The following is a 10,098-nucleotide window of genomic DNA, read 5'->3' on the forward strand; positions in this document are numbered from 1 at the left end:
TTTCCCCGGTATTGCGACGATCGCATCAGGATATCGCTCGTATTATTGGCATGTGCTTCGGCCAGAGAAGCGAGAGAGTAGAAAGGACACCAGTCCACGCCTCCGACTACGCCGTTTCCGTTGGACTTTCGTTCGTCGACCCCCTGACTACTCGCACTCATTCTCGCACTCGATATTGCATCTCATTTTCATCTCGCCATCACAATAATTATATATGTACAAACTAGAAAAAAATTATACGTTACTCCAAAAGCGTTACATTCGCGATAGGAATTAATAAAAAATCTTGAACGCGATAAATGAGCGAAAATAACGAGGGGATGGACAGCGAAAGCAGTGGAATTATTATTAGCACTTTGCATTTGCGACGCGGCTGTCTTTTTGTTGTAACGCGAGTAGAGTATTTGGCATGTAACGCCTACGATAGTTCATGAAAATGATATTCTTGTGCAATTAAAAGGGCTTGTAAGGGAGCCTCGCTAAAGTTGCATCGATACTAGTTGCCATCTTCGAGTAGCATGCGCTGAATAAAGCTATAAGAACTCTTTGCATCTCCACTGCAAATTGTTGGTAATGCGAATGTCATCCTTCTTAATTTGATATCCTTTTATTTATAGTCTGATATAATTATAATAATATTGATTAATAATTAATAATTAATACCTATATTTATCCGTAATTAATTTAATTTAAAAAAGATTTAAGTTTTATATATATATATAGGGTGTCCGATAATTATTCTAACGGAATTCGTGGATATGTAGAGCGGACTAAACTGAGACGGAAAGTCTTTTACCATTTTGCAATTTTCGCAGTAATTAACAAGATATTAATTGTTAAAAATTGTCGAAAATTGGTCTTTAATAATTTTTTATTAAAATACTATCAATTTTACAGAAATATCGAAAGAGACAAAAATTGTTTATTTCCTTCTCATAGAATTCTACGAATTTTTTCAGAATTTTTTATCAACTTTTTAGTACTGCATTTTCTTATTTTTATTAACATGGAGAAAATATGGTATTAAAAAATTCTAAAAAAAATTCTGAAAACATTCTTAGAGCTTTATGAGAAGGCAAACAATTTTCATTTTTTGCAGTTTTTCTGTAAAGTAATAGTATTTGAGTAAAAAATTATTAAAGATCAATTTTCAGCAATTTTTAGCAATTAATATCTTGTTAACTATTGCGAAAATTGCATAATAAATTGTATAATAAAAATGTAATCAAATAACCGAAATGAAATAACAATTGGACTACGAATTAAATTATTTAAATAACAATTATGATAAACAATCGTTTTGACTTCTATTCGACTTTTTTATGATAAACAAATAACTTTAATCAAATAATTTTAATTATATAATTTCAGTAAATTGCATTGTGCGATAATAATAATAATAATATTTGAGAAAATATAACATTTTTAATAAATCAGTAAATTAAATTAAATTAAATTAAAATAAATATAATGTAAATAGTATTATATATACATATATATAAAACACAGTCCCTATATTTGGAATTCCTAATTGCACTTTTAGATAGAAGAAGAATTCTCGATGAATGTATATATAAAGCATCCTATCATTGTCAGTAATCTCTAGATCTTATCTCTGCATATATTTAATCATAATCCTTTATCAATATCACCTTATTTCACGATCGCACATTACATTTTTTCTACGCACATTTTTTGTCTTTTATACATGACATATATTTCTTTTTCATATTACATATATACGGACGATTCTATTCTTTATAGAAGTTTATTATTAGATAGTGATTAATAATTATACTTATTTTATATTAAAAACACTATTTTATATATATATTTACTGTTTTTAATATTCAAAATAGTAATTTTTAGTATTAAATTAGCAATATTAAATCAGATTTTTGTAAGGAATGTCGAAAATATAACATTAAAATTTTATAAATTTATATTTTTTTATAAAGTGCAAATGTAAAAAAAATTTAAAAAGAACGAGAAATAATTGATTATAAATTTGACGCGGAGTCGTTCGTATTTGTCTCGATTTTCACAATGATAAGCGCACTTATCGCAGCTAAAGTAAAATCTAACGTATTTTCCAGATGTCGGACGATGATAGAATGTCCCTCACCACTGCCGTCAGCGATGATGACGACGGCGAGAGTGCTATAAATTCGCCCTATCGGAAGCAGACCGGCACGGCTGCAGCTTCGTTCAATTGCACCGGTGCAGTTCGGAAGGCAGGGTACGTCTCTCATACTTGTTTATTTTTTAAAAATAATGAGCCTTGAGAATCTGTATATAGATATCTCGCATAACGTGACACAGATATATGAAGGCCACAAACGGACATCAATCTAAGTCCGTTTTTTGTTCAGTTTCTAGAATATCAGATCGGATTGAGATTACCGGATTTTTAATCGAATATTAAGATAATGACAGATATTTATGCAAAAATTACCTCCTTTCGTTTATAAATTGATTCAGATTAACATAAATATGAATATACATACGAATAAACGGTGAAAATTTTTACATAATAAACATTTATTATTATGATATTATTCGATTAAAAATCCGGTAATCTCATAATAAATGTAATTTGATGGGACAAACGAAAATAATAGAGACAACAATATAATATAATGTATAAAGTTGTTTTTTTAATGTAATATAATTTTAATAAATTTAAATATAAGAAAATAAAAAAGATGACAATGCTTCGGAATTTCTAGATTTCTCAGCGTGAAGAAATGGTTGTTGCGCAAGAAGCATCAGATCGAGCTAGCTAAAAAGAGAGGCTGGAGGGGTTATTGGGTCTGTTTGAAGGGCACCACTCTCCTCTTCTATCCCTGCGATTCACAGGAGAGTAGGGCCATGGAGGCAGCACCTAAACACCTGATCATCGTCGACGGTGCGATCATGCAGCCGATTCCCGAACATCCAAAGAAAGATTACATATTTTGCTTGAGCACCGCATTTGGGGACGCCTATCTGTTCCAGGTAACAAAATTTTAACGCGACTTTGCCGTAATCTGTAAAAAGAAACATATAAATAGTAAAGGAAATATTATAACTCGCAGATATATATTGAAAAGATTTTTCCGTAATGAAATATCCTCTACTTTTTAAATTTTTAATAGTAAAGAACTAATTAAATTAAAATGTGAAAGATGAAAACTAGACTTATACATAACCAACCTAATTCAATTTGTACATAGTTTTGCTGTTTTTATGTACGAACTTCTTAATCACTCCCCTCCTCCCCCTCGAATATTATTGTAGATAGTATGCCAATTAAACTTGCCAAGTAAGACTGTCGTAGAAAGTCTATAGAGATTATACACGGTAAATTATTGGAAAGTCAAAGCGAACAATTATGCCGCCTCAGTTTGATCTCCGCACTTTAGTAGCTTTCGGGAGTGCATTAACCGCGCGAATTGCTAACTAGGTTTATTTAATTAACCGTCTCACGAACTCATTCCCGGGTCACGCAACACGGCGAACTTTTAATAGTCCACTGCCGCTACTTTAAAGCTTGCCACGACTTTAAATCACTTGGAAGCGTGAGCGACATCGCGAGCGACGATCGATTAGCTGGGCGAAATTTGCCGAGGCCGGAGAGGAATCGAAGGTCCGAATTCTGATTCAGTGAAGAAAACATGGTGTTCGTTTTGTGTTTAGGCGCCGTGTCAAGTGGAGCTGGAGAACTGGGTGAATAGTATTCACTCGGCGTGCGCCGCCGCGTTCGCGCGTCATCGTGGCAAAACCGGCACGCTGCACCTGCTGCAGGAGGAGATTTTCCGTCTGGAAAAGGCGATCGAATCGGTACGTAGAAAAAATTGACTGATGTAATTCTGTCAAACTCAGCTTATTCTATAGAAGCATCAAAAGTTTAGAGAAAAGTGATAAAAAGAAGTTTATGAAAGAAAAGAACTATTTATTGAATATGGGAGAAAATCTTGCAATTTTTTTATTATCAACTTATGATCAATTTATTAAAGAACCTTTTACAAGTTTATAAGACAGATTAAATATTTTTAATTATAACCATTTATGTTTCTTTTTTATCATGTTGCTTTTATTTTAAAACTTGATATAATTTTTAATAAAAAGAAAGGAGAGAGAGAGAGAAAAGTAGGTCAATAATCATATTGATTATTTGTAGGACCACAAGATGAAGCATATGGCGGATCTTCAGCAATCAGTGGTTTCTGATGTCGACACCAAACAGCAGATCAACAATCAAATAGTACAATGGGAGGAGAATCTGGAGCGGCTCCACTGCGAGCAATTTCGCCTGCGGTGCTACATGGCCAGTTTGCAAAGTGGCGAACTGCCCAATCCGAAGGTAAGCACGAACTTCATTGAAACGTCAGCTCCGAATGCAATATAGAATATTAACGTTTTAAACTGGTACCAAAGGTACTGCATTATTATACCAACTTGTACTAGATAATCCAAATAACATTTATGTTGCATAAGATAAAGACATCTTTTAGATGTCTTATGTCTAAAAGATATCTAAAAGATATCTTTTAGATATCTTATGCAACATGCATGTTACCTGGGTACGATTACTTTGATAAAGAAAAATCTCACATTTTATATCTCTCATATTTACAAATCTCGTATTTTACATCTTTCACATTTTACATTTCTAAAATATACACATACATGCTATGATTATTCAATAATTTTTTTTTATTGTAATACAATAATATTTTCTTGCATATAATTGTATTTGAAAATGTTGCACTCATCAATATTTATAATAATAGAAAATACTTTGAATATTTATATTCCGTAAGAATATATATATGCCTCGTTATATTTCTCTCACAATTTTGTGAATAAATTAATGAATCTATATGAAAATCAATATTTCATAAATATTCTTCATTCGCGATATATTTTTTATTTTCCCGATTTAAATATATTAGCTTGCACAGTCGCTTTCATGCAAGTGTTCCTCGCAAAAAAGAATTCAGAGAATTGTCGAATTAATTCTTGCCCATATATATGGAAAGAACAAATTTATTGAAATATCTATAAATTTAGTTAAATACAGATCTGAAAATAATTTCATTGTACCATCAAAATATAAAATTATAAGTAGAAAAGTCACAAACTTGATAAGCAATGCGTTGTAAACAACTTTGACATTTTAGCAATTAGTTTGAGCGTTCTACTTTTTATTATGCTTTGAACGTCATACTTTGTAATTATTTTGCAAACAAGATTATTCTCAGATCTATTTTCCCAGCAAGGAATGATTGATCGATTAACTTCGAATTGATGCGATTTAATGTCATATCGACGTTAAATCGATGTCATTCAACCAATCATTTCTGGCTAGGTTAAATTTTTTAATACTTCTTTCAACAAACCGTTCTTTCCGCGCATATACGCGAGTTCTCGTCATTCGTTATCCAATGCTACGATGCGGAACGAACATATTACGTTCAATTCCAATCGCAATCGAACAGAACGCTGTGATCTGGTTGTAAACTTTTGCCGTTTTCGCGCAAAAGCTGGTTCTCTCTCTCGACTTCTCACTGAAAAACAATATTACGCGCTGCAATCTCTCTGCGTGAGTTGCTGCAATTGCTTGAAAAAAAAAAATCATCTCTTTCGTTTCCCGCAGCATATACGCAATCAGGATTCGTTAGAGGTCCATCTGCGTCGCACTCATCTAATTTGCACCATTCGTTATGAGTGATATCGATCGTCGAGAGGGAGAGAGAAAGAGGGAAAACCAGGTGGCCAGGCAATATCCGATAAATTAACGTTTTCACGATCGTAAAGCGATTTCATTGACAGTGATAATTCATAATCAGCAACTGCAAATTGTATTGGAATAGACAATATTTTATGGAAGGACAGTTCATTCTTTTTATGGCTTTTTTTTAAAGAGGATATATTTCCGAATAACAACCAGCGCTTTTGAATCTCTCTACATTATTTGAAAAGTCTCTTAAACCTATAATATCATTTTTTATAGTTCTTCTTGCAAGAAAGCACATTTCTCCGAATAACCATTCTATGTTATCTGTGAGAAATCTCTTAACACGTTCCGTGCGGAGCCAATTAAGTGACTTGATCACAACGCTGTTGATTACTCACAGTTTTGTTTGCATTTGTTAAATAACATTTATTTCATAATGATTAAAAAAAATAGAAAAGTTATTATAAAGAAGAAGGTGTAATGTATCATTATAGTATTATATATCATAACTATGTCTTCACGTATGATATAAAAAATAATTTATAATTACATTTCTTTTTATAATCAATATGTCAAATGGCCTAAATGAAAGTTTACTGCGAGTTATCGGTGATTCACGCGGAATGAAATGTGTTAAATCTATAAAAATCCAAGAATTCTTTTTCTTTTCGAAGGCGATAACTTATTATGATAAGTGAGTAGCTTGATCCAAGACTAAATGAGCAATATTCACGTTTCTACCTCAGAGTCTACTGACGCATGTGTCTCGCGCCACAAAGCAAACGTTAAACAAATTGGGCGTGTTCACGGTGTCATCCTTCCACGCGTTTATCTGCGCGCGTAGCCCGTCTCTACTGAATAATTTATTGGCGGGTCGCGGAGCGACGAAGAGACGACCGCCTCTGCTGTCGAGATCGAATAGCGGCTCCAGTAGGCGCTCGCTGCAGATCTCGTCCAGGGACGAGGAGAAGAGCGTGAAGGTGTCCGTGCCGGAAAATCAGGTACGATCGTCAGGACACCGGGTGAGTAGTTAATCGACATTCTATGCTTCCGTTACGCTTAGAGTATAATAAGGATAAGACGAGCACGACCCGGTGTTTCCTGTTTGTTGTTTCAGCTGGTCTCGGTGTTCCTGCGTGACGCTATGACCGTGGAAGAGTTCCTAGCGAGCGCATGCACCAGAAAGAATCTCAATCCGATGGAGCACTTCGTGCGCGTCAAAAAGCGCCGGGATATGGAGGACCATAATTACTTTGTGCCACATAGGACTGATTTGATAGAAACCTATGTAAGTTTGACGGATCGAAATTTAAACTGAGTTTTGAGGAAAAAACGATTACGGAAGGTTTAAAGTAAAATGTGCACTAAAGATAATAAAAATAATTAAAAATATCACAATTACTTGGATATAAATGAACAAAAGTTCTAAAAATTCTTAAGAACGCCCATTTTTTTTAATACAATTTAATATACAAATAAAAAAGTTAGAAACTTCTTTGGAATATATGAAAACATTATTTCTCAAATAATTGTGTAATTAGATTAATCAAATAGAAAATGGAAATATTTGCGTTAAAAAAGATTGTTTTCCATTTCTTAAATAATCAAGTACTTTATAAAATGAATAAAGTTGTTGCGACTTTTAGTGATGATTTCTTATAATGAAAATTTGATGTAACTTTTTTTGCTGCACGCAGTTGCATACGCATGAAATCGTGGAAGTCTGTGCCAAGATTTTATATCAAGTGGAATTGCAAAGAAACACTTTAGAACAAATGTGGGGCTTCTCCGTCGAGGCGGAGCTCATAGAAAACTCCGATAGGCAGGATGAGCTCTGCTGCTACGTTAGTAGAGTGGAAGACAAGAGTGTCGCCATGCAAAACGGTAAGCACCCCTTATCTAGGACAACATCTATCTAAAATAAACGTCCCTCGAGCGCAACGATTAGAAGTTTCGATCGTTACAAGGTCTTTTTATTTCTCCTCTTTATTAGCGATCATTTTTTCTTATTGTCAGCCTCTTTTATCAGCCTCTAAGCATTGTTGATCTTTTATTTATTTGATTAACTTTACGTTATAAAATTTTGAAATAATAAAATTAAAAAAAAATAATAATAATAAAAATTTAATTTAATTAATTATAAAGTTTATATAGCTTTTATTAGTTTATATAGCTTTACTACTATAGCTTTAGAATTAGTATTTATTTTTTTATTAGAAGAATTGAAAGAGTAAAGAGAAATTAACAAATTGTGAAATTAATCTGGATAGATTTGTGTTACATTAATGTATCAAACGATTCCGAAGGAATGAAAATGATGTCGTGTTGTAGAAGATTACTTCGCTTATTCACTGTCGATTTTTGCGGATCTTAGAAGATGACTTATGTCAAGGTTCGATTGTATTAATTTTCTTAGACCGCGTCAGCGCCAAGATGTGCAAGGACGCCATTGAAAAATCATCGATTTTCCGCGCATCATCGCTTGCTCGTTGAACAGAGTCTCGTGCTTATGGTTAAATGAAGCACGTATAATACGTGTAAAAAAAGAAATATGTATAGAATAAAAATATATGTATATATTGCATATATGTGCATATACGCCGGGGGTGGGACGATCTTAGGGCCGCAGGCGCAAACAAATCAGAATGACATTTAGCGCCGCCTTTCCGTAAATCCTGTCTAAATTTATCGGGCAGCTTGCTCGTTAAACACGACCGAAGGGAGCGACTTATTATAGTTGCGAAAGATACCGAGCTGAGCGGTTGGATCATCTTCGCAGGCACATCGTGGGGCAGCCGCGAAAAATGTTAGTCGGAATAAAAGATACTTACACTATTTAAAAGATACAGTAGTCGCTATAATTAATGTTTTTATTGCATTGCAAAGTTTTCCTAAGTTTATGAGTGTTGGTGATAAAAATACTTGGACGATTGTCTATAAAGTAAAGTTGTTCTTGTCAACGATGAAGACTGATTATACAATTCCGCTAATCTTCGAACGTTGTCAGCCAACGATATATAAATATTTTATTATTAATGAAAATTTTAAGCTGCAAATATTCTTTTCCACAACATAAATCCTCTTTAGAGAGGATAAATTTTCACATGGCGACTCTGATTTCAGGAATCATTAAAGGCGACGAGATTATGGTAATCAACGGCGCCATCGTGAGTGACCTGGATATGATGTACTTGGAGAGTGTTTTACAGGAGGAGGTGGGTCTCTGTATGATGATGCGATCCTCCAGAACGGAGCCACCAGATCTCACAGGTATTATGCGAGTTACCGATGACATAATTGAGAGCCTGGTCTGTCCGCCGCCGCCTACTGACCCACCAGTAATCAGCGAAGAAATGATTTCCGGTCTGATTGTGCCGGCACCCGGATGGAGTGAGTCCTTTCGTTCTATTCTCCAAGAAATTGTTGCATTAAGGGCTATTTTTATTACTGCTATTACTGAAGATTATACTACTTCTAAAGATGAACCCATTAAATTAATGAGACATGTAAATCATAAAAGTAAATTACGCTGAAGAAAACACGTTGCTTTTGAAACAAAATACATCAAGGCACGCGATTAATTTTTTTATTGCCAAGTGCGGCGCAATTTATATTTTACTGAAATATAGCGAAATACAGTGAAATAACGAAAATTGTTTTAGATTATTATTGGAAAATTGATTTTCTGACACAGTAAAAATTAAATCCGTGTAACGTAATAATTAATTAAAAAATGTTTTCGCTTGTTATTATTATTTTTATAAGAAGTTTTATTTCAAATTATATATTGTTTCTTCCAATAATAAATTATCATGAATTATCATAAATAATAATTATGCGTTACTCTTAATACAACGAAAATCACAAAATCAATAAATTATATAGAAAAAATTATATTATTAATTAATATAATTAATATAATTATTATATCACGAACTTTTGTACATTATAGCATATCTTAATATAACGCGAATTTTATTTTATTATGCAGGCAAGGAGAACATTATGCAAGAATGCTCGTCAGCCAGCCACGCAGATAACAAGCAAAGCTCGCGCACAAATTCTTTCGAGATCGAGAATCTTTTGAAAACTGCCGAGCAAGTGACGGTAATTTGTCGTTCTCCAGGTGAGACCAGAAAGTCAAGTCCCACCGGAAGTGTAGTCAGTTCCCACTCACAGGCTCTCACACCAAGCCGGCAGCTAAGCGACGCTGAGAAGCTGAAGAAAGTGATTTTAGAACTGATTGAGACTGAACGGACTTACGTAAAGGTAATAAAAATTGAATATTATAATTTTCATAGATTAATGATTTGTATATATATATATATCTATATATATATATATATATATATATATAAACAGAGGCTGACTAATAG

General features: G+C 33.5%; 1 protein-coding gene across 1 annotated transcript in view; it reads left to right on the forward strand.

The window, feature by feature from the left end:
- LOC105617831 overlaps positions 1-10,098 on the forward strand; it is a 41,180-nt gene that overhangs the window by 24,790 nt on the left and 6,292 nt on the right. Inside the window, exons 12-20 of the mRNA XM_012199382.1 lie at positions 2,097-2,239; positions 2,730-2,997; positions 3,679-3,822; positions 4,163-4,345; positions 6,469-6,744; positions 6,840-7,010; positions 7,420-7,606; positions 8,846-9,112; positions 9,714-9,991. Of these exons, the coding sequence (XP_012054772.1) occupies positions 2,097-2,239; positions 2,730-2,997; positions 3,679-3,822; positions 4,163-4,345; positions 6,469-6,744; positions 6,840-7,010; positions 7,420-7,606; positions 8,846-9,112; positions 9,714-9,991 (1,917 nt within the window). The remainder of the gene's footprint in view (positions 1-2,096; positions 2,240-2,729; positions 2,998-3,678; positions 3,823-4,162; positions 4,346-6,468; positions 6,745-6,839; positions 7,011-7,419; positions 7,607-8,845; positions 9,113-9,713; positions 9,992-10,098) is intronic.

Source organism: Atta cephalotes, assembly GCF_000143395.1.
Source record: "Atta cephalotes unplaced genomic scaffold scaffold00014, whole genome shotgun sequence".
NCBI classification, from domain to species: domain Eukaryota; kingdom Metazoa; phylum Arthropoda; class Insecta; order Hymenoptera; family Formicidae; genus Atta; species Atta cephalotes.